The 27,609-nt window shown below is 45.3% G+C and overlaps 1 protein-coding gene across 1 annotated transcript in view; it reads left to right on the top strand.

Moving 5' to 3' along the window:
- The window catches only part of LOC101740593 (zonadhesin), a 140,599-nt gene that overhangs the window by 28,039 nt on the left and 84,951 nt on the right, over positions 1 to 27,609 (top strand). The window contains 9 exon segments of the mRNA XM_062675008.1: positions 763 to 954; positions 1,764 to 1,946; positions 3,472 to 3,633; positions 4,051 to 4,233; positions 6,091 to 6,282; positions 6,770 to 6,952; positions 8,736 to 8,930; positions 9,587 to 9,775; positions 9,842 to 10,030. Coding sequence (XP_062530992.1) covers positions 763 to 954; positions 1,764 to 1,946; positions 3,472 to 3,633; positions 4,051 to 4,233; positions 6,091 to 6,282; positions 6,770 to 6,952; positions 8,736 to 8,930; positions 9,587 to 9,775; positions 9,842 to 10,030 — 1,668 coding nt within the window.

The raw sequence follows: 27,609 nt of genomic DNA on the forward strand, positions 1-27,609 counted from the left end.
AAAAAAACAATTTATACAGACTTTTTATTTAATGAAGTTTTTTTAAGTACTTTCATTACAAAACAATGGAATGAATATTTTTTTAAGAAGAAGCTGTGTGGTTACTGTTTTTGCATGTAAATATTTACCAAACGTTGACTCTCACAACAGTGGAGACTGGTCATATTTAGCATTGCTCGCTGTACGCCAAAAACAAGCAAATCTAAATTGAAAAAAGGAAAAAATTGCGAAAATACGATAATTACATAAAAGCGTAAATAGAAACATCGGCCATAAGATAACACGAAAAGAAAGAGGAGCTAATTACGATGGGAGGAAGAAATAAATTCAAAACTAAGGAAATTATAGATGTCCTATCTTATTAGTTTATAAAATAAATGAATTAGAAGGAAATGAAGTAGACCTCAATATTTAACCTCAACTATATACCTATAACTCAATATTTAATATTTACCACAATATTTATTAATATACATCAATATAATATGTATGAAATTGAAGTGTATTATTATTTATATACACATCTCTTAATAACGAATGTAAAGGGTTTATATTATTAGAAATTTGTGTAAGAAGTAAAGATTTATAAAATTAAATTTAGTCTTATAAATTTAAAGTGATCATATTCATTTGTTTTTATTTTGGCGAATCGTCTGGCGTTTAACACTGTCTTGGGATATTATGTCGATGTCAAAAAACAAACGGACTATTTTTTTTTTTCTAATATTTTTCATGTTGATTTGATTTTTGAATGTCTATTAGCAAAAACATGTGGACGAAACGAAGTTTACTCCAATTGCACTCAAGCACAATGTGGACCTAAGAATTGTTCTCAACTTGGGTATCCAGTAGCATGTCCGATGATCCAGGCTAGTTCGTGTACCCAGGGCTGTTTGTGCAAAAAAGGATATTTGAGGGCTGAAAATGGCACTTGTATACCTGGAGAAAAATGCCGTAAGTTTATACGAGTAATATTTAAATACTATTAATTAATTTTCAATCCTTCGTTGGTCTGAGCTCCCTCGCAAAATAGAAAATTTCTAATCTAAATTGTATCATCTTCTAACAGTATATTATAAGTATAAGTATCATCGTTCATTCATTCTCCCCACTGAACAATAAAAAGCTCTAAAAAAGCGGCTCTACATGATAATCCCTTATCGTGGCTGCCGATAACTGCATATCCGTTCCAAGCGATGTGACTATGCAAAGCCGCCCTTGCCCGAGACATGTCTTGTTGGATCTGTTAGTGCTTTAGACTCTTCAAGCACCGGTCACCGAGTTTCTCGCCGGGTGTTCTCAGTGGGTCGCCATTCCGATCCGGTGGTAGATTGAGAAGCACTGCTCTTGCTAGGGCTAGTACTAGAAAATTCATTAAATTTGAGCCCGTGAGCTCATTTACCTGCAGAGGGGTTCTTACAGAATAATTTTAAACAAAAATTGTATTAAAAAAAATATATATATATATAAATATAAATACCAAAACTAGGAAAATCAGCATACTCAAATTCCTCATATAAAAAAACAATTAATATCCATTAAATAAAATTTCTTTTTTGATACTATTAAAACTATGCAACTGTAAACTAGCAATTTATGGAAGAAATAAAATGCTTTTTTATTTTTTTATTTTGTCTATTATGGAGTTTTGTAACTGCGGACATCGCGTGGATGCATAAACCCGTCTATAAATTTCGACTAATAAGATAAACGCCAATTTACCGCGAGTTATCTTATTGAATCTCTTATTATGAATTTTCAAGCATCCTGCGGTGGAGACAACAACGCTCGTTCCGGCTGCGGCGTGAACTGTAACAAACGGTGTGGCGATATCGGAAAAGAGCCAGGAGCATGTATTGCAATTTGCTATGACAATGCTTGCGATTGCAACGAAGGATTTTACCTAAACGAGAATACAGGAAAATGCGTAAAACCAAACCAGTGCCGTGAGTATTTTCAGACGTCGATTGTAGTTTAAAAAATATACAATACTAATAAACTAGAAAAATAAGGATGAAAAATGTCGATTACTTGAAACTATTAACGCGCTTACATTGACGGTACTATGACAGAAACCTTCCATGGAGGCCCAACCACAAGTGCACGTTACGTACGTACGTATCCTATCTTACAAGACAAAAACCTTCCTGGAGTCGCAACTATTGGAATTTCCTTTTCCTTATTCCTTCCTCGACTGCCCTATTCAGGTCTTCCCTTGTTCATGCCATCTTTTGTTGCTTCAAGTAAAACTAAGTGTGCATCAAGAAAATAAAACCAAATAAAAAACAAATCAAAAGCGGTATAAAACTGAAATAAAATGCCGGTTTTTAAAACGAAAATCTGTGAATATTGTTAATCAATCAGCATATAAAACTCTCGCGATTGTGAAAATTTAATAAGTATCAAAGATCTTTAGAGTGAGTTAACAAGCTTATCTTTTTATCAGCTCCAACAACATTAAACACTTATCAGAAACAAAAACCGCATTCAAATGAATGCTTTTAAAGGCAAAACATAAAAAATAGCATACCGTTTATATGCTATTTTTTATGTTTCTCTTATACTCGTTTAAATTTATCTAAGTAACTAGCGGACCCGACAGACGTCCTGCAAAAATTCATTCAAGTCGATCCAGCCGTTTAGTTGTATAGATAAATAACCTAGACACCGACTGCAGCGCCATTCTTCGGAATGACTTGTGAATCTAAATCATCCAGGGTGCCACCCAAACGCATGCAAAAAAAATCATTCAAATCGGTCCAGCCGTTTAGGAGTTCAGTGACAAACACACGCACAGGAGAAATATATTTATAAGGATTGATAAATGCACAATTAAAGTAAAAAAATGCTGGTTCATATTGTCAACAGAACTCTATAAGTAGTCCACAAAATTCCATCAGCTTTATTAGAGTGTTTTTCACAGACCACCTGGTTTTAAGTGGTAACTGGAACCTATAGATATCACAATATGTATATATGTCACCAAGAAACACGACTTCAAATTATCAAACATATTGTATAACGGCTGTCACACCCTTTAAAATAGGAACGCATGGCACATAACTTGGCCTATATCTATTCCCCGGCCGCGTAGTAATAATTCGTTTTGGGGTACCCGTAATATTATAAAACTAAAACTCAGAACTCATGTCCCAACGTGAGTGGCGGAATTTACGTTGTTGATGACTCTGGGCTCAGGTAATTACAACCAAGTGGACCGGAGCTCATTCACACGTTTACTCTATAAAAGAAACATAGGCAGGACAGTGGTATCTTCCCACGAGGGCTAACTTTATTCTTCAACATCAAAAATTCAAGATTTGATCTCGGGGTTAGAATTTTTATACAGCTATTTCCTATGTTTCGAACTTATGGATGGTAGTTAATGCAATTTTAAAATTTCTATACATGAAAACTGTAAGCTGTACCATAGCGCATCCAAAAAACAAATATCAAACTTTTTTAATTTAGCAAAACCACTTTGTGGCAAAAACGAAGAATCTTCAGATTGCGCCAATTGCTATGATAGTCCAGATTGTAATGTGGATCCCATGGATTGCATTCAAGGATGCATTTGCAAAGTAGGATATGTGAGAAACGATGAAGGAGTTTGTGTTCGAGATGATTGTGATGGTACGTACGTAATCTCTATGATTTTTATAAGCCGTGACCATTTTATAACTATTCTAAAATTAAATCACAAATAATGTTAATTATTATTGACATAAATAAATATTAAATTAATTAATTATTAAATACTTTTAATTATGTAATTCATAATTAATTGATTTTATTAAAAAGAAAAGTTACATTTTTTTATTTAATAGCATGCCATATAGTAAGTGTATACCGTTGGTCGAAGACAATGGCAATGCCAGTAAAGTATCCTTATCAAAAAATAAAAAAAATGGTGCAAAAATGGTGGCCAAAAAAAATGGTGCAAAGCCAAAAAATATGATAACATAATGGATTAACTATCTGGTCATATAAATGAATAATGGATTGATTTTCAAATTGAACGATTAATTTCATTTACATTTTATTTATTAGACTCATGCAATGGGGATCCGAACGCCGTTGTTGGATGTGGAGTAAATTGTAACAGACATTGTTCTAATATCGGCAAAGAAATTCAAAGTTGTGCTGCTGTTTGCTACGAAGACGGCTGCGATTGTAAAGACGGATATTATTACGATGATAACATTAATAAATGTGTTTTACCCGAAGACTGCAGTAAGTTTGGATAATTTATTGAGTACAATTGTATTTTTGTGGTCAATTTCGGAAAAATTTAATTTATACCGACTGTTTATTTAATGAAGTTTTTTTAAGTACTTTCATTACAAAACAATGGAATGAATATTTTTTTAAGAAGAAGCTGTGTGGTTACTGTTTTTGCATGTAAATATTTACCAAACGTTGACTCTCACAACAGTGGAGACTGGTCATATTTAGCATTGCTCGCTGTACGCAGAAAACAAGCAAATCAAAATTGAAAAAAAAGGAAAAATAGAGAAAATACAATATCTATATAAAAGCGTAAATAGAAATGGACATCGGCCAAAAGATAACACAAAAAGAAAGACGAGCAAATTACGATGAGGAAAAGAAATAAATTCAAAACTAAGGAAATTATAGATGTCCTATCTTATTAGTTTATAGCAGTCTTTCTCAAAGTGGACGATAGTGCCCCCTTGGGGGCGTTTGAAACCTATAGGGGGGGGGCTTAAGGGGCCTAGAAAAAATGGAGGGCGTTGATGTGGGCTAGGTGGGCGATGTATGATTTGTATTTACATTTACTTTATATAGTATTTTAAATTTCACTAAAATTAAAAACCACAAAAACACATTAAAACACCCCAGTAAAACACAATAACGAATAATTAGTTTATATTTCTATCTAGTATGATGTTATAAAAACTTATAGTTAAAAAATTAGAGCAAGTTTACCTTAATTACATTGCACCAGAAATTAATTTAAACATTAGGAAAAAACACTACCATGCAGAGTTTTAATATATTATACATACGTAAACCAACATAAACAGAAGTTGTCTTTACTTTCTTTCTACTTTACTTCTTACCTAAAAGAGAAATCATTTGCAAGTTACCAAACGCGGCGACTTACGACTGTTTTTGAGTAAAATCGAACCTGATATCAGACAAACTTATTAAATATCATCAAATTCATCCATCTCATTAGATTAGTATAAAAACGAAAACTGATTACATATTGATATTGTTTATTTTAATTTGATTAAAATGTATTATTAATATTATAAAGTTGGGTTTTATTTGCTCTCACTGGTAAAAATTTCTAGTTTAGAATGTAAGTTTAAACATCAGAACCGACTAATATAACTAAATTAAATAAAGTAATGAAATTGTGGTTTTTAAGTTTTAGGGGTGTATAAAAAATGGGAGAGCTGAAAAATAATAGATTTACAAAGGTGGCGGTAAAATAAATAGGTTTGATAATCACTGGTTTATAGAATAAATTAATTAGAAAGAAATGAAGTAGACCTCAATATTTAACCTCAACTATATACCTAACTATATAACTATAACTCAATATTTAATATTTACCTCAATATTTAATAGTGTACATAAATATAATATGTATGAAACTGAAGTGTATTATTATTTATATACACATCTGTTAATAATGAATGTATAGGATTTATATTACTAGAAATTTGTGTAAGAAGTAAAGATTTATAAAAATGAATTTACACTTTTAAAATTTTAAGTGATCATCTACATCTTCTAATACTACTACATCTTCTGTTACTAGACTGACTAATTGTAAAACTAATAACTATAAATTTTCAGTATTGTATTTGTCGGCAATTTATTTCTGTTTTATTTTCTGTAAAAGACAAAAAACGCAAATTCACAAATTTATTGGTAACCGATTTTTTATTGTAGAAACGTGATAAATATTACTTCATTTTTCTCTATACCCCTTGTTTCTCGCTACACCCAGAAATACTAACAACGCAATACTAGAAATAAAAATATATTAATCTAATCACGTTCACAACTTATGTCACGAAACAAAACTAAAGATATAATGTTTTTTTTTCTTAGCTCCTACTTGTGGAAAAGATGAAGTCTACAATGATTGTATACAAGGGTACTGCCAACCGAAGAATTGTTCGGAAATAGGGAAACCAGTGGCTTGCCCAAGAATAGATCCCAAAAAGTGCATCAAAGGGTGCTTGTGTAAAGAAAACTACGTCAGAGCTGATAATGGAACGTGTATACCAAAAACCGATTGTCGTGAGTACTTACAGTTATTAGTAAATATTTCATAATTTAGTTAGAACTGTTCATCCTCATTGTTTTTCTATTCTCTATTCCTCTTGTATGTATGTTAGTATGACTGGTCTCCATTTAGACAGGCTTCGGATAGTACAGTCTTACTTTTTTTTGAAGCCAATTTCTATGTTATTGTCGGACATAGTTAGCCAACGTCGTAACGTAGATTAAATAATACGTCAAGACTTTATGACTCAGCTGTCTAATTATTATGATATTTTCAAACTAAAGAGTCAATTCAAAGCTTAGCAATTACAGCTGACACGCATGGATACCAAAATCCAAATTAAATCTTATATCTCGAAGTGGGTATTTTATGTTTTCTATGGAGTTTTGTGACTGCGGACATCGGGTGGATGCATAAACCCGTTTATAAATTTCGACTAATAAGATAAACGCCAATTTACCGCGACTTGTCTTATTGAATATCTTATTATGAATTATCAAGCATCCTGCGGTGGAGACAACAACGCTCGTTCCGGCTGCGGAGTGAACTGTAACAAACGGTGTAGCGATATCGGAAAAGAGCCAGGAGGATGCAGTGCAATTTGCTATGACAATGCTTGCGATTGTAAAGACGGATTTTACCTAAACGAGAATACAGGAAAATGCGTAAAACCAAACCAGTGCCGTGAGTATTTTGAGACGTAGATTGTAGTTTAGAAAATATACAATACTAATAAACTAGAAAAATAAGGATGAAAAATGTCGATTACTTGAAACTATTAACGCGCTTATATTGATGGTACTATGACAGAAACCTTCCATGGAGCCCCAACCACAAGTGCACGTTACGTACGTACGTATCCTATTTTAGAAGACAAAAACCTTCCTGGAGTCCCAACAATTTCCTTTTCCTTATTCCTTCCTCGACTGCCCTATTCAGGTCTTCCCCTATTCATGCTATCTTTTGATGCTTCAAGTAAAATTAAGTTTGCATCAAGAAAATAAAACCAAAGAAAAAACTAAACAAAAGCGGTATAAAACTGAAATAAAATGCCGGTTTTTAAAACGAAAAATTGTGAATATTGTTAATCAATCTGCAAATAAAACTCTCGCGATTGTGAAAATTTTATAAGTATCAAAGATCTTTAGAGTGAGTTAACAAGCTTATCTTTTTATCAGTTCCAACAACATTAAACACTTATCACAAACAAAAACCGCATTCAAATGAATGCTTTTAAGGCAAAACATAAATGATAGCATACCGTTTATATGCTATTTTTTATGTTTCTCTTGTACTCGTTTAAATTTATCTAAGTAACTAGCAGACTCGACAGACGTTGTCCTGCAAAAATTCATTCAAGTCGATCCAGCCGTTTAGTTGTAGTATAGATAAATAACCTAGATAATGACTGCAGCGCCACTCTTCGGAATGACTTGTGAATCTAAATCATCCAGGGTGCCACCCAAATGCATGCAAAAAAAATCATTTAAATCGGTCCAACCGTTTAGGAGTCCAGGCGGCTGGCCGATCCTTCAGCTGGTCGTAGGACCGTCGAGGCGGGGCCCTGGCCCTCTAAGTGTTTCGGATCCCCCTCACATGTCGGTCTAGGGACCGGCGAGGGGGACCTAAGAAGACGACGTGCAAGCTGCTTTGCACGCGTTTTACGCAAGAGCATCCGGGTGATGGAAGGCCGGCTATCCTCGACCCACGCTGGTTCTGACCCAGCGGGGTATTCCGTAGGATAGCTCACTCTAACCGGCGCCATTTAGGCGGGCTCCGGATAGCCTGCCGACCGAGAGGGCTGGTGGTCGTGGCGCCGACGACCGCCAGTCCGGCGTCCCGAGGGGGAGGGTGATGGGAGAGATGTGCTCCGCACTAAACACTTCACTTTCCCCCCCTTTGTCTTTTCATTAGTTCTGTCTCATGTGAGGTTTGGACGTTGGTTGTTGAGCGAATGGAGGTTATAGTCGGTTCCACTCCGACATGCTCCGCCCGCCGTCCCCAGTGGAGGGCGGAAGTCCGGCGATTTCCTCCTGACCATAAAAAAAAAAAGCCGTTTAGGAGCTCAGTGACAAACACACGCACTTCATTTTTCACCCTTAAATCAGATTGTTCTTATAATAGGGAATGCTGTGTATAATAGATGCGAAATCTTCAACATTAATATTTTAAATATGTTAAATTATAGTTAGAAAAATAAATATATTATTATATATATTTTTTTAAATACTTGATTAAAATATTGGACGCTACTCGTTGCTAACGCTCGCGCTGGCCTGTAACAGGTTTACTACGCGCATGCGTTCGAGTGCTACGCATTCACTGTCGGTCTGTCTCTTTCTAGTATGGTAGCGTTCAACGTGTAACGCAACCTTGTTAGAATTCCCATTAGAAGCTTCACTTCAATAATAATAATAATCTTAACTTTCGACCAAGCCTTAATTAAATTTCATTGTTTGTTTTTTAGCTTCAATATGCGGTCCCGATGAAGTGTATTCCGATTGTACAAACGGCGTTTGTAATGCGAAAAACTGTACACAATTAGGCAGACCCGTACCTTGCGTTAAGATTAATCCTAAGAATTGCAAGAAAGGTTGCATTTGTAAAGAGGGATACTTACGCGACGAAAACGGCTTATGTGTTCCTGAACAATCTTGTCCTCGTGCGTATATGTTGTTGCTTATCGCTCATTCATCATCATCATCATCAGTCCACAGTCGTCCACTGCTGGACATAAGCCTGTCCCAAATTACACCACTGAGCCCGGTCTTCGACTCTCCTCATCCACCTCTCTTACCATCCACCAAACCACCAATCGATTATTCATCTTAAAAGTATTAGTTAGTTAAGTAAATTAGGGCCACTTTTTCAACATTTCTGTCCTACAAAAATCTGGTGGTAAGACTTATGAAGATCCTGTCAGCAGCCTAATAATATTTACCGCAAAACATTTATTTAGGTTTGTAGAGTGGTACAGCTTGTTTTAAACAATAAAACTAGTAACTAATTCAACGTAATGTTTTGTGATCGGCGGTAGCTTTAAAATTGTGGAGTCTATCGTCTTCTGGGCGAGCGATTACTGAAGTCCTTAACACTCAGACTGTTAACTTATTGGTCTGTCCGTTGCACTAAAAAGCAGATACATAATATGAGCGCTTGTTTCCACATTTTTTCTTAATCACTAACGAAACATAAACTATATTTGGTATACACAAAACTTATTTTTCTAATATTTTATCAACTAACTAACACGATTGCTCGGGTTATATTACTTTATTTTCCGCTTGTATTTTCACTGATTTTATTTTACTATTTCAGAGTCTTGTAACAAGCCGAACGAAGTTTATGAGCGGTGTACCTTCGACTGCCCTCCACAGACGTGCGACAGTCTCGACAAAGCGTATGCGTGTCCATTGCAGAATAACCAAACTTGCGTAGGAAAATGTAAATGCAAACCCGGCTACTACAGAAATTTAATCGGAGAATGTATTTCCGAAGAAGATTGCCGTACGTATTAAGTTACTTGCTTAGACTTAATCTGGCTAAGTAATTCGATAAACATGTTTATTACAGGAAGATGTCCCGGAAAACATGAATATTATTCTTGTGGCGGAGCATGCGACAACATTTGTGACAAACTAAGCGAAGAGAACCAGACAAGTTGTTCGATAATTAATATAAAATGTAATGAAATGTGTTACTGCGAGGAAGGCTATGCACGGAATAAAAACAATATTTGTGTACCTTTTGATCAATGCAATGGTGAGTATCCAAAATCACAGAAATTAATATATAAATTCCAAAGTATGTCCATTAATTTTCGATTTGTCTGTTTGTCTTTCAAAATACAGTTATACTACAATATACAGTTATACTACAGCATGAGCAATAAATACATGGTAGAGCAGATTTTGTCTAGAGATATATTAGGGGTCAAAGTATGAAACTGCCCATTTGTACTGAAAAATTTAAATTCGTTTTTATTTTTATTTAACATATTTATTTAATCAAAATATTTACTATTATTATCTATACCTTGCTGCCATCTAATAGGACGGTCATTTATGCCTTTGCGATAGAACTCTGGTGATCTAGATTCTACAAACTATGTGAAAGAATTTTGTGCTGCCTCCTTTTTTTTTTTTTTTTTTTTTTTTCGGGTAGAGGGCCGAACCTCCTACGAGGTCCCCGCGCAAAAGGGGCGCGCGGGGTATGTGAGACTCAACGATCTGCATGGTGTTGTGAGCAGACCGCGGGCCCAAGGATTTTAGAGCCCACCCACTAAACGACTCCCCTGCACTCTTACACCCGACGTCCGATCCCCTCCGAGGTCAGAACCCGGATGAGGTAGGGGGGCTACCGCGGTCAACACTACAACCAGACGGCGCGGCTCACCCCAAGGACGCCCAGCCGACGGAGCCTTCGAGGCGAATCGAAGGCTCTGAAACGTCGGCCGTCTCGGTACGGCAGCCCGTCGGGCCGCCCAGACGGTGCCGCTGGTGTCCCGGAATACCCCGCTGGACCAGAACCAGCCTGCCGGGTCGGGACGCGATACACCGTCGACCGGTCGCTCTATTCACTCCACGGCAGCGCGCTAGAGTGCTGGTAGCGCGCCGCGCGGCCTCACCCCCTCAGGTCGCCCCTTGACCTTCACCGGGGGGAGGCCGCCACCTACAGGGGCCGGGACGTACGGGCGTATTCCCGCCTCCGGCCCCCGGCTCGACGGCGACGGATCGGTGCGGAAAGGGAAGAGCTCTCCCTCTCTCGCTCCGCCGCCTCCTTCTGCGAGATGGTGGACTCGCAGAAGTCGAGCATCGCCTTCCAGGACGCGTCGCTGCCGAGCATCGTAGCCACGACGCGCGGCAGCGAGAGGTCCTCTCCTATGACCGCGACGAGGGCGGCGCGTTGCTCGTCGAATCCAGAGCAACGCGCCAGCGTGTGTTCCGCTGTGTCTTCCTCGTCGCGGTCCGCGCAGTGGTGGCACTGCGCCGTCGGTTCCCTTCCGGCTATCTTGTGCAAGTACCGGCCGAAACAACCATGGCCGGTAAGCATCTGCGTTAGCCGGAAGGTGAGGCATCCGCGGTCGCGGCCCACCCAGTCCGCGAGAACCGGGCGGACCGCCTCGACGGTTCGGAGGCCGGCCGACGGGTCCGCCAAGCGGCGAGACCACGCCTCCAGCACGGACCGCCGAGAGTGGAGCCTCCGCGCTCGAACTACACCTTCGCCGGGGCGCCCTTCCCCCCTAGAGCGGAGGTCGCTACGCCACCTGTAATCGGCAGCGAGCGCCTCCGCCTCCAGGTCCCAGGGTGGCGCCCCGGCGAGCAAGCACGCCGCCTCGAAGGAGACGGTGCGGTATCCTCGGATCGCCCTGACCGCGATCGCACGCTGCGGACGTCGCAGAGCCGCGACGTTCTTGCGGGTCAGGGCGCGGCACCATACGGGAGCCCCGTATAGTGCCATCGACCGCACCACCCCCATGTAGAGGCGGCGCGCCACCTGATCGGGACCCCCGACGTTTGGAAGCAGCCGGCTCAGAGAGCCGGCCGTCGCCATCAGTCGAGGGCCCAACTTCTCAAAGTGAGCGCGGAAGTTCCACCGACTATCCAGTTCGAGGCCGAGGTACCGAAGACCGGTCACCCCAACCCCGACGCGGACGCCTCCGATCACGAGGTGGGCACCCACAGGCGGCGCTCGTCCCGGCCCGTGAAAAAGCAGGGCCTGGGTTTTATCGAGCGCCACCTCGAGCCCCAACCGTCGGATCCTAGTGACGACGTGTGCCACGCCTGCGCACGCCAGACGGGCAGACTCCCGGTAGTCCCTCCCCGGAGCCACGACCAACGTGTCGTCGGCGTAACATATTACGCTCAGCCCGGGGAGGGGACCCCGAATGACGCCCCGCAGGACCCAGTCGTAGCCGATGTTCCACAGCAGGGGGCCCAGGACAGACCCCTGCGGAACACCGCGCTCGACGGGGAAGCGGTACATCGTCCCACCGTGTCCGATGCACTGGATCGACCTGCCCTCGAGGTAGGAGCCGATCAGTCGGCGGAGGTATGCGGGGACGCCGTGATACTCCAGCGCCCCCGCAATCACCGACCAGGGCAGGGTGTTGAAGGCGTTCCTTACATCTAAGGATAGCGCCATCGCCACCCCGCCCCGGGATACGGCTTCGTCGGAGAGGGCCCGCACGCGCAGAATTGCGTCGATAGTCGAGCGGCCCTCTCTGAAGCCGTATTGCTCCGCCGAAAGATCGGGACCCGTCTCGGTCAGGTGCCGGACGATGCGGGCCGCGACGATCCTCTCGTGCCGTGTCCTTCGCTCTCATTTTGGACACGGCCGCATGGATCTCCGCCCCCGTGATAGGGTGAGGGGGCTCCTCGGCAGCGGGAACGCTGGGGCGACGTGGAGGTGTGCCCCACGTGGCGTCCATCTGGGGGGGCTCAAAGTCCCCCCCCGCTGCCGGCGGGAAAAGCGCGGAAACTATCTCCCGCAGCTGCCGAGGCTGGAGCCGCTCGGTCACCGGGAGCGCCCACGGCTGCAGTTTCCTGCGAACCATCTTGTATGGGCGCCCCCAGGGATCTTCGTCGAGCGACTCCAGGAGAGTCTTCATGCTCTGCTTCTTGGCCTCGCCGATGGCCAGCTGCAGCGCCGTCTGCTTTTGACGACAGTCAGCGTGCAGCTGGGCCGCCGTCTCCGCGAACGCAGCGTCGTGACGACGGCGGCGACGGTGGCGTGCGCTCCGGCGGCGCGCCCTCACGCACTCCTCACGGAGTCTCGCGATCTCGGGCGACCACCAGAAGGCACCCCCACGTGGTGCTCGGGGGCCGACCCGGGGCATGGCGGCATCACAAATGTTTGCCATGGTGCCCCGGAACCAGTCGACCTCCGCATCCACGTCCGCGAGCCGCGCGGGTTTTGGCGCCCACGCAGCAACAGCGGCCGCCTCCATCAGCAACTCCTTGTTCATCCGTTTCAAGGCCCACCTGGGGAACGAACGGGGCGCACCTTGCGGGAGCTCCTCCTCGCCGCGGGCGCCCGCGGCTGACGACGACGACAAGGAGGAGGCGGAGAGCTCGAATCGGACGTATCTGTGGTCCGAGAGCGTCTCCGCCCCCTCGAGTACGCGCCAGCCGCGGGTTCGGCATGCGACGGACGGGGACGCGAACGTCACGTCCACATGAGACTGCCCGTTCCACCGCACGCAAGTCGCGACCGAACCTCTGTTTATGAGAAAGAGGCTGGTCGCGATCGCCCACTCCGAAAGGGCCTCGCCTCGCGCATCCATGCGGGGGGAACCCCAAGCCGTGCACTTGGCATTGAAGTCCCCCGCGACGATGACAGGGCGGGACCCGAGGCGGTGTAAAAGCGCCTCGAGCCCGCCCAGAAACCGTTCGAATTCGGCGAGGCTCCTGTTCGGAGAAAAGTACGCCCCGATCACGACGGTCCCGTCGATCCTAGCCGCAACGTACCCGGGTCCCCTGGCCACCACATCCAAGGGGGGTAACGCCGCGGACTGTCGTAATATAATGGCCACGGAGCCGTCGACGTCCCCGATCCAGCAGTCCTGGTCAGTGGGGACGAAATACGGCTCCGCGGCGACAGCAACATCGATTGACCACTCCGCCATGGTGTGGACGAGGAGATCCTGTGCCCTGGCGGAGTGGTTCAAATTACATTGGAGGAAGCGATGGACGCAACCCATTACGGGGCTACGTCCATCGCTCCCTCGTCTGTCCCGCCCTGCGGCTCTTCTGGTGCCGCGGCGGGAACTGACTCACCGGCTGCCCTTTTTGCAGCCGGCTTCTTTTTCTTTCCGCCCCTCCTCGTTTTTGTAGAGGAGGGGGCGGACTTGCACGCCGGGCCCCCGGCCCGGTGGTCGGCCTTCCTTTTAGCCGCGTCGCACAAGACACAGTGCGGCGCGGCTGCGGTGCAGGAGGCTGCCTTGTGCCCCGGTTGGCCGCAGCGGAAGCACAGGTCGCTGCGGTCCACTGTCGAGGGGCACTTGGCGAGGCCGTGGCCGGTGCCGAAGCACCGAAGACAACGCCACGGCCTGCTCTCCTGCAGTTGCACGTGGGCCACTACCCAGCCCACGCGCAGCCATCCTGGGCTGTCCGAAGGCCGACCCTGTGGAGGGGTGGCCAGGAGGTTCGCCGTTGCTACCGGGCAACGCGCCCACGTCGTCCGGGTTCCGGAGTACGTCGCCCGGAGCTCCCCGACTTTGACGTCGGCGAGGGCGCAGTTGCCCTGCGACGCGATGGCCGCGGCGACCTCCTCTTTCGTGGCGCACTCGTCGAGGCCCGTAATCTTCACCTCCGCCATCTTTACGGGCCGCGCGATGCGCACCACCTCGGGGTCCGGCAAGATTTTCCGCAGACGGACCGCCAGTTTTTCTGCCGCGGCGCTGGAATTTGCGCCGGGGCATTCTACCAGGCGGGCCCCGTTGGCCGTCTGCCGAACCTTAAGGCCACCCTCCACGCCGAGGGCGTCCACATTTACGCCGCCGCGCGCCTGAGTCATCACGTCGTGGTACGTGATGCCCCGTTCTTTGGCGGCCGGCAGCAGCTCCACGACTTCTGCAGCCGACCGCGGGGCGCGCGGCCTCCTTCGTCCAGTTCGGCCCCTAGGCTCCGCTCGACCCTCTTGACGGGGAGCGGCGGCCGTAGGGGCGGGCTTGGGGCGTGGCACGACAGGCGCCGCAACCTTTTTGGGCCCGCGCCGCACCACCGTCGTCCAGGCCTCGTCCATGTTGGCCGGGGCTGGGGGCAGTGGGCGGGGCTGGGGGGTCGGTGCCGGTTTGGCGGCGTTGGTCCGCCCCTTCTTTTTGTTTCGGCTCCTGCCAGGCCCCGCCTTCGCAGGCTTGGACGGGGCAGGAGCGGACACCGGTTTTGATGCAGGGGCCGTGGGTGCCGGCGCCCCTACAGCCGCGGGTTTAGGTGCAGCCGCAGCGGGAGCTCGCGCGGGTGTAGCCTTCTTCTTCCCGCTGTATGCTTTTACAGCGGGCTGCACACTCCTGCGGGGTGCCGGCACAGGCGTACTTCCGTTAGCCTCGTGAGCGAGGGGCGGTCTCGCGCGCTCCACTTTGGAGCTGCGCGCCTCCTGTATGAGGAGCTGCCGCCTCAACTCGTCCACCTCACTGAGGCCTTCCGCTTCGGGCGGAGGAGGGGCAGGGGCCGAGCTGCGTTGCCGCTCGATGAGGTCGGCAACCATGGTCCTCAACTCGGCCATGTCCACTCGCAGCTGCCCATTCTCCGCCCGAAGTTTGCCATTCTCGTTCGAGAGTTGCTCGAGGCGGGCGTGCTGCAGGGCCACTTCCTGCCGCAAGCCCGCCGTCTCCGTCGTTGTGGTGCGGTCTACCACTTCCCTCAGACGTTCTTCTAGGGTGGCCGCTCCGGATTTTAAGGCCCGCACGCAGTCACCCTTGAGTCCACCGCCGGATGTTGCCACGACTGCGGAAACTAATTTTCCGACCACCTCGAAAGCTCGGAGGGGGTCAGAGGGACCCACCTCCGTTAGGGAGCGCTCTAGGCGCTGAACCACTCCAATCTCAATTTTTTCCCGGGACTGCGCCGAGGAGGCAGCGTCCAGTCCGCAAGAGGAACTTTTTTCGAAGCCGGTGGCGGGCGACGCCGCAGCAGTCGCCGGCCCTTCCGCCAACGCCATATATTTGGCGCTGGCAGGCTCACCCTCGGACGAGTCAGACGGAGCAGAGGATGCCGGCTGTCGGGCCGACTTCCGCTTCCGCCGAGTCCGCTGTCGCGTGTCGGTGAACAGCGCCGGTGTCTCCCGCCCACTGGACGCGTCGCCCCTCGCGGAGCTCCGCGCCGAGTAGAGCGAGATAAGGCTCTCGCAGCGCTCGAGGCGCACGGTGGGGACCCTGTCCCTTACGCGACCCGTGCTGTCGCCCCCTTCTGCGTGACAGTGTGTGCCCCCCCCAGAAACGGTGGGGCAGCGTGCGGCCGATCGCTCGACCGCACGGAGGGATTCTCCCCCCGCGGAGCGGGAGGTACCCTCCTGGGGTATTACTTTTCTCACAGATGTCATTGTTTCATTTTTCCTTTTTTATTAACCAGGGGTCGGTCCCCTGGGGTCTGGTTGGTACCCTTGGGACTGGACTCCCTCCAGCCATTCATCCCATCGCCGGGCACCAGAGCTTAGGATTGGGGCATTTTTTAAAGAGGTTTACGTCCTCGCGGCCCCGTGCCTCGCGGCAGCGGCCCCCGTCCCCCACGCGGTGAGGATTACGGGTTGGCCGGCGGCCCGCCGAGTGCAACGAGCAACACGACAGACCACCGCCCGACGCTCAAAAGAGCAACAACGACGAAGCCACGCCGGTATACCGGTACCCCCCTCTGGAGGGCGTGCCCCTGTAGCCGAAGCCGGGGACATGGCGACCAGCGGCCGGAAGATGCGTAAGCAACGCCGGCTCACTTCTCCATCGAAAGGCAGGCCAAAAGTGGCCCACCATCACCCATGGGTTACGTCCGAAACGGGTCGGACGTGACCCGAAGAAAAACAAAAAAAGGGAAGAAGGGGGAAAAGAGAGGGAGCCCGAGCGTCTCCAGGAGGAACACCCTTCAGCGAGTGAAGGGCGTGGAGAGCCCGCAACTCCCCCTGCTGGTTTTGGTCCGCGTCATCCGATCTCTTTCGTTGCAAAGCCTAACTAAGCTACCCTACACCTACACCTAACCTACCTCCCTAACACCTAAGAATCCTTGCAACGAAAAAGATCGGACGATACCCCTGGGAGTGGGACTGTTCCCAGAGGATCCCGTTATCCGCCACCTACGGACGCGCCCGGTGGAAGTCCAGCAAAACTCCCCCACAGACGGAGCCCCCGGCCACGCAGAGTGCGCGCCGGGGGGCCCGCCCAGGTCCCTCGGGTTGTGCTGCCTCCTGGGAAGAAAACTTTTTATCAAGTAGAAAATTGTCTAAATCACGAAAAAAATTATAGTCTGTTGGAGTAAGGTCTGGCAAATATGGAGGGTGACGAAAGGTTTCTAATTGTAATTCCTGTAGAGTTAAAACGGTTTCTCGTTCTGTATGAGGTCTCGCGTTATCATAGAGCAATAATGGTGAAGATCGCTTCATGAGTCGGGGCTGTTTAACTGCAAGTTTTACTATCATTGTTCGGAGTTAGGCACAGTAGATGCCGTTATTGCTTGACCAGATCGGAGAACGCTATAGTGAGTAACACTATGCTGAGTCTCAGTGGTCTGACCACCAAACAGTTACCATTACCATTTTATTGGTAAGCTTTGTTTTAGGACACTGTTGCGGCGTTTGACCTGGGGTCAGCAGATTGCGTATTTAACTTACGGTTATCTTAAAGAATCCACTTTTCATCACATGTCACAATTCGATCCAACATTCCTTCATTTCTGTATTGATTAACAAGGCAACACAAGTTTCAACACGTGTGTCTTTCTGCAGATCAGTCAAATCATGAGGCACCCATTTTTCATATTTTTATTTTATTAATTTGAAGCAAACGAGTCAATATTGTTGGTAAGGTAACGTTAAACAATGCCGCTAATTTCCGGATAGTTTGGCTCGGATCGGCTTCCACCGTATCTTTAAATTCATTGTTATTCACATGTGTGAGCGGTCTTCCACGTGGTTCATTCTTCAAATCAAAATTTCCATCACGAAAGCGTTTAAACCAAAATCACCCGGTGCGTTCATTAGCAGCCCCCTGTCCAAATGCAACACTGATATTGCGAGCTGTTTCTGCAGCGTTAGTTCCGCGTCGAAACTCCTATTCAAAAATCACTCGAATTTTTGAAGTATCCATCTTTCTTGCCTAAGCTGAATAAAAAAACAACTGAAATTTAATGTTGCACATTTAAAAGAAGAACGAACCATTTGAAAAAGTTTCACTCATAAATCTAAAGCCACGAAGGTTCTATGTGAATTCGAAGTACCTATTACAATAGAACGGCAATTTCATACTTTAACCCCTATGGCATTTTTTTTTATTCTGGGAAAAGGTATCATGCCATCATTAATTATTATTGAATATATCAAGAAACGTAACATTATACATTCTTGTATGATATTTATTCGTAGTTTGGCCTTAGATTTGATCATCGTTACTCTCCTATTAGAAACAAGTGTAAACTCTGTAACTGCTTACAATGACCCTTTTTTTAGCAAGATTCCTACGCCGTGTGACATTTTTGTTGAGTTTTTGCCGAACAGTAAAGATCCCTTCCTTTCGCAGTCACATGGTTGCTGCTCCGCGGCCCTTTCTTATCGCTAACACTCATTACATTTACTTAATAAATGTGGTCTGTGTCTTTAATAAAATATGGCAGCGTACTCTCCTGTTTTAAGTTTCTTACAATTTGAAGTCGTCGTGACCTTCTTCTACATCTTCTAATACTTCTTTCTACATATTCTGTTACTAGACTGACTAATTTTAAAACAAATAACTATAAATTTTCAGTATTGTTTTTGTCGGAAATTTATTTCTGTTTTATTTTCTGTAAAAGACAAAAAATGCAAATTCACAAATTTATTGGTAACCGATTTTTTATTGTAGAAACGTGATAAATATTACTTCATTTTTCTCTCTTTACCTTGTTTCTCGCTACACCCAGAAATACTAACAACGCAATACTAGAAATAAAAAAATATTAATCTAATCACGTTCACAATTTATGTCACGAAACAAAACTAAAGATATAATGTTTCTTTTTCTTAGCTCCTACTTGTGGAAAAGATGAAGTCTACAATGATTGTATACAAGGGTACTGCCAACCTAAGAATTGTTCACAAATAGGGAAACCCATTGCTTGCCCAAGAATAGATCCCAAGAAATGCATCAAAGGGTGCTTGTGTAAAGAAAACTACGTCAGAGCTGATAATGGAACGTGTATACCAAAAACCGACTGTCGTGAGTACTTACAGTTATTAGTAAATATTTCATAATTTAGTTAGAACTGTTCATCCTCATTGTTTTTCTGTTCCCCTTTTCCTCTTGTATGTATGTTATTATGACTGGTCTCCATTTAGACAGACTTCGGATAGTACATTCTTACTTTTTTTTTAAGCCAATTTCTATGTTATTGTCTGACATGGTTAGCCAACGTCGTAACGTAGATTTAATAATACGTCAAGACTTTATGACTCAGCTGTCTAATTATTATGATATTTTCAAACTAAAGAGTCAATTCATAGCTTAGCAATTACAGCCGACACGCATGGATACCAAAATCCAAATTAAATCTTATATCTCAAAGTGGGTATTTTTTGGTTTGTATGGATTTTTGTAACTGCGAACATCGGGTGGATGCATAAACTTGTCTATAAATCTCAACTAGTAAAATAAAGGCCAATTTATCGCGAATTATCTTATTGAATCTCTTATTATGAATTATCAAGCATCCTGCGGTGGAGACAACAACGCTCGTTCCGGCTGCGGCGTGAACTGTAACAAACGGTGTAGCGATATCGGAAAAGAGCCAGGAGCATGTATTTTAATTTGCTATGACAATGCTTGCGATTGCAAAGACGGATTTTACCTAAACGAGAATACAGGAAAATGCGTAAAACCAAACCAGTGCCGTGAGTATTTTCAGACGTAGATTGTAGTTTAGAAAATATACAACACTAGTAAACTAGAAAAAAAAACTTTGAAACTATTCACGCGCTTACATTTATGGTACTATGACAGAAACATCCCATGGAGGCCCAACCACAAGTATACGTTACGTACGTACGTAAGTTTCATCACAATTGGACCAACGGTTCGGGAACGCATTGGGGACAAACGTTCATGTTTAACTATTTTAATATATGTAGCATACCTAGACGGCACTTAAAATTTCGGGAATTAACGAAGTGACACAATTATTGCTTTTCAAAGTATTCTCCGCGAAATTTGACACATTTTTCTATACGATGGAACCAATCATTGAAGCAACCATTCCATTCGGAAGTCGGGGTCTCCAAAATGGCCGTTTTGTAGGCGTCCACAGCTTCTTCAGGTGATGAAAATCTCTGTCCACGCAATTTATTCTTTATTTTAGGGAAAGTATAGAAATCATTAGATCTTAGGTCTGTACGGCGGATGGTCTAATAATTCTATGTTTTCTTGCTCTAAAAACTCTTTTGTTCTGTGCGCGGTGAGTACTCGCATTGTCGTGATGGAGGATGATGCGGCGGTTGCAGTTCTCTTTACGGAGTTCAGAAACGACCTGTGGCAAACAAATGCTAGCATACCATTCTGCATTAACCGTTCTTTGTCCCTCAAGAGGAATAGTCGTAACATGGCCGGTTTTGGAGACAAACATGGCCACCATTTTTTTTGCGTCACTCCGTGAACGAACAATTTTTGTTGGCTTTAACTCATTTTCGAAAACCCAAACTCGTGACTGATTTTTTGTTTCGGGTTCGTACGCGTATATCCATGATTCGTCACCTGATACAGCATTTGAGCATATTTTATACAGCATTTGAGGATCCTGCGTGGAATCTTTCGAGAGTTCTGACGCACCAAGTAACGCGAGCCGCTTTTTGCTCTTCACAGAGCGAATGCGGTATCCATCGGGAAAACAACCGTTTTTTACACCTAATTGTTCATGCAAGATTATTTGTATTTGACTCATGCCAATGTCTAAAGTTGCCTGAATTTCGCGGTATGTCATATGTCGATCTTCCTCAATCAGCTTACGCACAGCATCAACGTTTTCTTGGGTGACTGCAGTTTTTGGACGACCTTGACGGGGATCATCACTGAGCTTGACACGTCCACGTTGAAACTCAGCAAACCAGCGATAAATTGTGGTTTTGGATGGGGCTTCATCACCAAATGCAGAAATCATCCGGTCAACATACTGTTTTTGTGTTAAACCACATCGAAAGTCATAATATATCTTCGCTCTTGAATTTTCTCGAGTCAATTCCATTTTCTCAACGACTAAACAAGTTTGACAAAACCTCGTGACAAGACCGAGAATCTTTTTTTAAATAAATAAATGGTATTCGATTTTTAAAACCAAGGAGTTTTCAATTAAAAAGATTTTAATATGACAGGAACAGTGGAAATATTCCATTCCCGATACTTTTAGTGCACCCCTCGTAATTGTTTTCGAAACTTCAAAGCTTACAGATTATAAGCAGCCTGACATTTATTAGGCATATAATAAATAAAAAAATAGTGATTAATAATTTAGATAACTATTCTATTTCGTAAATTGGACCAAATTATACATAGTGTGCGAAGTTTTATTGAAATTCGTTCATTAGTTCAGAATTTCATGGCGGACCAACAACGTGACGCTTTTTTATAAGTAGAGTGGTGACGCAGGTGAGCGTCACCTTAAACGTGAGCTGATGAGCTGAAAGGGAGCAAATGAACTCTGCGGAGAATGAGCGGACACGAAAGGGTAGGTAGGAAAACGGGACTTACTTGGAGGCTGATGCTGGCACTATCACGGTCGTAGTGGTGTTTCTCTGCGATGGGTGGCACATACACCTTTTCACCGGTTCACACTATACCTTTTACTTAGTATCGAAAGGCGCGCGCGCACAATTTACTCAATATCGAACGAGCGTATCTCCGCGTGCCGTCATGTACCGCACTGTTATGAGAGGTGCGGGGTGCGTACGGGCGACGGCACCCGAGTTGAGCCGAACATTTACAAACGTCACGCTGTCGCGCGAACATCCTGGGGCGGCCGGGGCTGAACTTCTTCATGTGCTGAATCCAGCGGCAACCTGGCTAACTTGAACACAGGTCTCCGCAGACTTCCATGCTTCGTGTCCAAATCCACGACTCTGATCACTCCATCCTTGCCGGGTAACGTGCGGATAATCCTTCCAAGTTTCCATTGCAGCGGGGGCTGATTGTCCTCTTTGATGAGGACGAGCTCTCCAACTTGAGGAGGTGAGGATGTGGAAAGCCATTTGGAGCGGGTTTGGAGGGTATGGAGATAGGATTTGATCCACAGAGTTCAAAAACGCTGAGAGAGAGCTTGGATGAGCTGAAAACGCTTAAGAGCTGATAATGGCCTATCATCAAAAGATGGCTCAGGGAGAGCGGTGAGTGGACGGCCAATAAGAAAGTGGCCAGCTGTTAGTGGCTCAAAATCGGAGGGATCAGACGAAAGTGGGCAGAGAGGTCTAGAATTAAGTACTGCCTCGACTCGAGTTAAAAGTGTGGAAAATTCTTCAAACGTGAGGTGCTGTTCACCTATAACATGATAAAGTAACTTCTTAGTGCTCTTGACCGCAATTTCGTGAAGGCCCCCGAACCAGGGTCCCGTGGGCGGTTGGAGCAGCCAAGTTATGTGCTGATTAGCGAGCCTATGCGTGATTGTGTCATTATTTTGCGCGAGAAAATCTTGTACCTCAATGAGATGATTCTTAGCTCCTACACAATTTGTGCCACAGTCAGAACGGACAAGAGTAGGAGTACCGCGACGCGATACAAACCGTTGCATTGCAGCAAGAAACGCTTCAGTGCTGAGTGACGAAACGAGCTCCAAGTGAACCGCCTTAGTAGATAAGCAAACAAAGACACAAAAGTATGCCTTCATGAGTTTGGCGTTACGTAAAGTACTAGATTTAATGAGAAACGGGCCAGCAAAATCTGTAGAGACCTGACTAAATACTGGCTGGGGTGTGACTCTGTCTGCGGGCAAATCAGCCATCAACGGAGCCCTGGCCTGAGCGCGATATCGGAAACATCTAATGCATTTGTACACGCGATGCCTGATGACACGACGTGCTGAGAGTATCCAGAACTGCTGACGGAGGATAGCGTGTAATGTGTCAGCCCCAGGATGACAGTTTATTCTGTGATAGTGGTCTACGATGAGATCAACTAGTGGGCTAGAGCTGGGCAGAACGAGAGGATGCTGAGCATCGTATCTTATTGGCGCATGAGTGAGGCGACCACCAACTCTCAAGAGATCATCTTTCATCAAGGGTGAAAGACGCTGAAGTCGAACGGTACAAATCTTGCCTGCCTGAAGACGGTAAATATCTTCCGCAAACTCATTGTGTTGAACAGAGCGAACCCATAATAACAGAGCATCTCTACGTTCTCCAACTGTCAAGGGACCAGAGCGCCTATCAGTTGAGTTGTGTCTACAATTGAAAATAAAGCGTTTTATGCAAGCTGTCACTCCAACGAGCTTGTCGAGAGAACTGAATCGAGTAAGCAAGTCAAGGTCGAGGTCAGGAACTGCTATATGAGCTGGTACTTTCTTGGGCTTCAGACCTGGTAATGCATGGTGGCCTAGAGCAGGAGGCATTTTGGGCCAGGTGTCAGGAGGCTCCTTCAGCCAGCTAGGAGACCACCAAAGATCATGAGCTGATAGTGACTGGGCAGACATTCCCCTGCTCGCACAGTCTGCAGGGTTCAGGTTTGTAGGAACATGTTTCCATGTGGAGGTGATTGGATTGGATGTTATCTTGGCAACCCTGTTAGCTTCAAAGACCTGAAGTCTATGAGGAGGTGTGTTTAGCCATGCTAGGACAATGGTACTGTCTGACCAGCATATGTGTTGCTTTATGGTAATATGGGACAACAATTGAGTCGAGACACGTATCATAAGCTGTGTTAAGAGACTTGCAGCAGATAACTCCATTTTGGGGATGGTAAGACGATTTTTAACGGGTGCGACTCGTGATTTAGCAATTACGAGGTATACGTTGACACATCTGTGCTCATCGAGTTCATGGAGATAAATAACGGCAGCAAAACCTGCCTCTGAGGCGTCTGCGAACCCGTGAAGCGAGTAAGTAGACTTTAATTTGTTTGTACAAATAAGGCGAGGCAAACGAAGGGTTGACAATTGGGGCAGATCTTGTGATATGCGGTTCCATTCTGTCTGCACTTCAACAGGGGTTTGTTCGTCCCATTCTAACTTTAGAAGCCACAGCTTCTGTAGGAGAAGCTTTGCGCGGAAGATAACAGGAGTAACCCAACCGTTAGGGTCATAAAGAGAGGCGACTGTGCTGAGGATTGAGCGTTTGGTAATTTGTTCTATTGAGGGGAGAGAAATACGATAAGTTAACTCATCCGATTGAGGAATCCACTGTATACCTAATACTTTTATGGAGTTGGAGTCTGGGCTGATGTCAAAGTCCTTGGGCATGTCACACTGATCATCGGGAAATCTTTCGAGAAACTGAGGGCAGTTTGAGGTCCATTTACTGAGCTGAAAACCACCTAAGGCTAGTAAGTTAATCAAGTCGTTTTGGAGAGCTTGAGCCTTTACTACAGAATCGTGACCAGTGAGAATATCATCGACAAATATGGACTTGCGCAGCACTTGAGCAGCTGCAGGATAGCGATGACCTTCATCATCCGCTAATTGGATTAAAGTGCGTATAGCATGATATGGGCTTGATCGTAACCCGTATGTAACAGTGTTTAAAGCATATGTAAGGAGGGGCTGATCTGGCGAAGAGCGCCAGAGAATGAGCTGGTAACGCCTCTGATCGGGATGTATGAGTATGTTTCTGAACATCATACAAATGTCAGTGCTGAAAACTACGGGATGAGTTCTAAACGACAAGATAATATCGACAATGTCCTGTTGAAGAGCTGGACCAGTGTGTAAACAGTCATTTAGGCTGACACCATTTGAGCTTTTACAGCTACCATCAAAAACAGTGCGTAGCTTGTCTGATCCCGACTTGAAGATACCATGATGAGGGATATAGAAGTGAGGTTTATGAGCAAAAGTACTCGGGTGGCATGGGGACATGTGACCCAGCTTCTGATAATCTGCCATGAAGTCAATGTATTTCACACGGAGATATGGGTCAGCTTTTAACTTCTTTTCAAGATTAAGAAACCTACGCAATGCTATGGCATGGGTACTTCCTAACTCGGGCATATTATGTAAAAAGGGTAAAGTTACCGTATATTGACCTGAGGGTTTACGAGTAGTGGTAGTGCGGAATATTTCTTCACACTGATCTTGCAAAGGGGTAGTTTCAACATGAAGTTGGGGCTCTTCAGATTCCCAGAACTTCTCAAGGCTCTTGCGAATGTCATGTGTAGATACCTCGAGTTCTGGTTGTGCGCTGACAATGTGAGTCGATTCAGTTTTGCTTACAGGAGCAGTATACAAATCGTGTATGGGTCCTAACAATGCAAAATCAAATATCGTGCCGAAGGCTATTGGCCTGCCGGGCCCCAATGAGACTTTAGTCCCATCTAAAACCTGTCCGAGGATATCCGAGCCTAACAACAGATCAATTGGAGCTGGTGTATGGTATCCTTGATCAGCTAAGGGGATCGTTGACTGGTCTACCATATGTGATATATCCTATACCTTCCCTAGAGGCAGATAACCGGTAACATGTTTTAAAATATGAGCTGTAGCCGTTATCGTAGGTGTTTCGCTATGAGTGGGTCGACATACAATTTTGATTGATGCCTTGGAGTACTGTGTGCGCTAATTTCCCACTCCCGAAATTTGTAATGAAGTATTCTTTAGGGGTAGTTGTAAAGTTCGAGCCATGCGCTGAGTAATTAATGTTACCATACTGCCACAATCCAATAAGGCTCGTGCTCTTTGAAATTGACCATGAACATCTGCTATTTCTAAGGTGACAGTAGGCATAATATGGGTGTATTAGGGTTGTGGTTTTCATGTTGTGCTGAAGTTATGGTTTGTGTTGATACCGTGGGACGAGTGTGTGTTGTATGGGTGTGCATGAGCTGAGCGTATTTCTCTTCCCGGTCGTGTTCGGTGATGGTAGATAGTCATTGGTTCCGGCGTGGTGATCGCGATTGATGTAGCGAAGAACCATGAGTTTGATACTCTTGGGGTGAGACTGGCCTATCTGCCTCTTTATACAACCAGGGCAAATGTGGTGAAGCCACTTGTGGTGTGTGTGATGGGCTCGGCGTATGCGAGGTCGCATGTGACGAGCGTGCCCGAGGACAATGAGTAGGGCGCTGCCTAGGCTGCTCCCGTAAATTCAGGGGAAGGAGATGTGCAGATGACTGTGTTGGAGACGATGCGCCATGGCGGTGAAGTGAGGTGTGATGATTAGCACTTCCACATTCCTTACACACACCCGTGGTTTTGCACTCGTTTTCATAGTGCGGTCCTAGACAGCGTTGACAACGCTCGCGGGCTCTAATAAAGTCCCATCTACCCTGTATCGGCTGATCATTGTAGCGAGTACACGTAATTAGTTTGTGCCCTTTTGTATTGCAATATGGACAATATAAGTTTTTATTTTGGGAGAGCTGAGTAGGATGAGCTGAGTTAATTTGCCATGGTGGGGCAGTAGTTCGGGGTAGATACTCTGGGCGGGAATTATTTGGGGTAAAGGGCCGACGCTGTTGATATTGTGTTTGTCGTGAAACTTGAAGGGGCTGAGAAGTGGGAGACTGCCTACGAGAAAAACCAGACTTTTGAGAAGGTTGATTGTATTGGGAGTATGTTGTATTAGACCATTCAGTCTCATTACAGCGCGCGTGTTCTTCTAAAAAAGAGATTAAATTTTTTAAAGTGGGTAAAGACTGACGCGACCCATGTCTACGCTCGAATAGAGTGCGGAGCTCACCTTTGAGTTTTCGCACCACTATCGAGACAAAGATATAATCGCAGTCTTTCATGGGCAGATCTAGATTACTAAGGGCTGATTGCGCGGAAATCAAAGGTGTCAAAAAGAGTGTGCGGATATTAGAGCGTGAATGTATATTTGGGAGGCTCATTATGATGTCCACAAACCTATCAATCAGCACGCGGCGATTCTCGTAACGCCTGGTTAAAATGTCCAAGGCAACGGAGAAATTCTCATTAGTAATTTTGAGATGAGACACCATACCAAGCGCTTCGCCCGATAGGCATGAAAACAAATAATGGAGTTTGACAGAATCTGAGAGAGTGAGCATATCATCCGTGAGACTTTTAAAAATTGTAATAAATTAAGGCCAATCTTCGACCTTTGAGCTGAACTTGGGGAGGGCAATTTTAGGCAGAACAGTCGTCAGCGTACTAGAAGTTGAGGGTTGAGAGCTGGGTGAGGAAGCAGGCTTCGAGTTTATTTTTTCCCACGCTACTAAGATATCATGGTAGTCAGCAATCGAGGTCTCATAATTTTTTGTGTACATTTTTTCCTGCTCCTCTGAGAGGTCCTCGTCATCGAGGATCTCATAATATACATCTTCTAGTTTAGATTTATTGGTATCCAATCTAGGCAAGCGAGCAGACAAATCGGCCATGTCATATTTTATTCTGTCCCCAGCCAGTATGGACAAGGCAATTTCCTTTAATAATGTTATGAATTTTGATGCTTCTCGAAAAATAGCTGCCTGAGATTTCGACGGCATTGATAACAATATATGGACTTAACTAAACAAA

The sequence above is a fragment of the Bombyx mori genome, chromosome 22, assembly GCF_030269925.1.
Source record: "Bombyx mori chromosome 22, ASM3026992v2".
In the NCBI taxonomy this organism is placed as follows: Eukaryota; Metazoa; Arthropoda; class Insecta; order Lepidoptera; family Bombycidae; genus Bombyx; species Bombyx mori.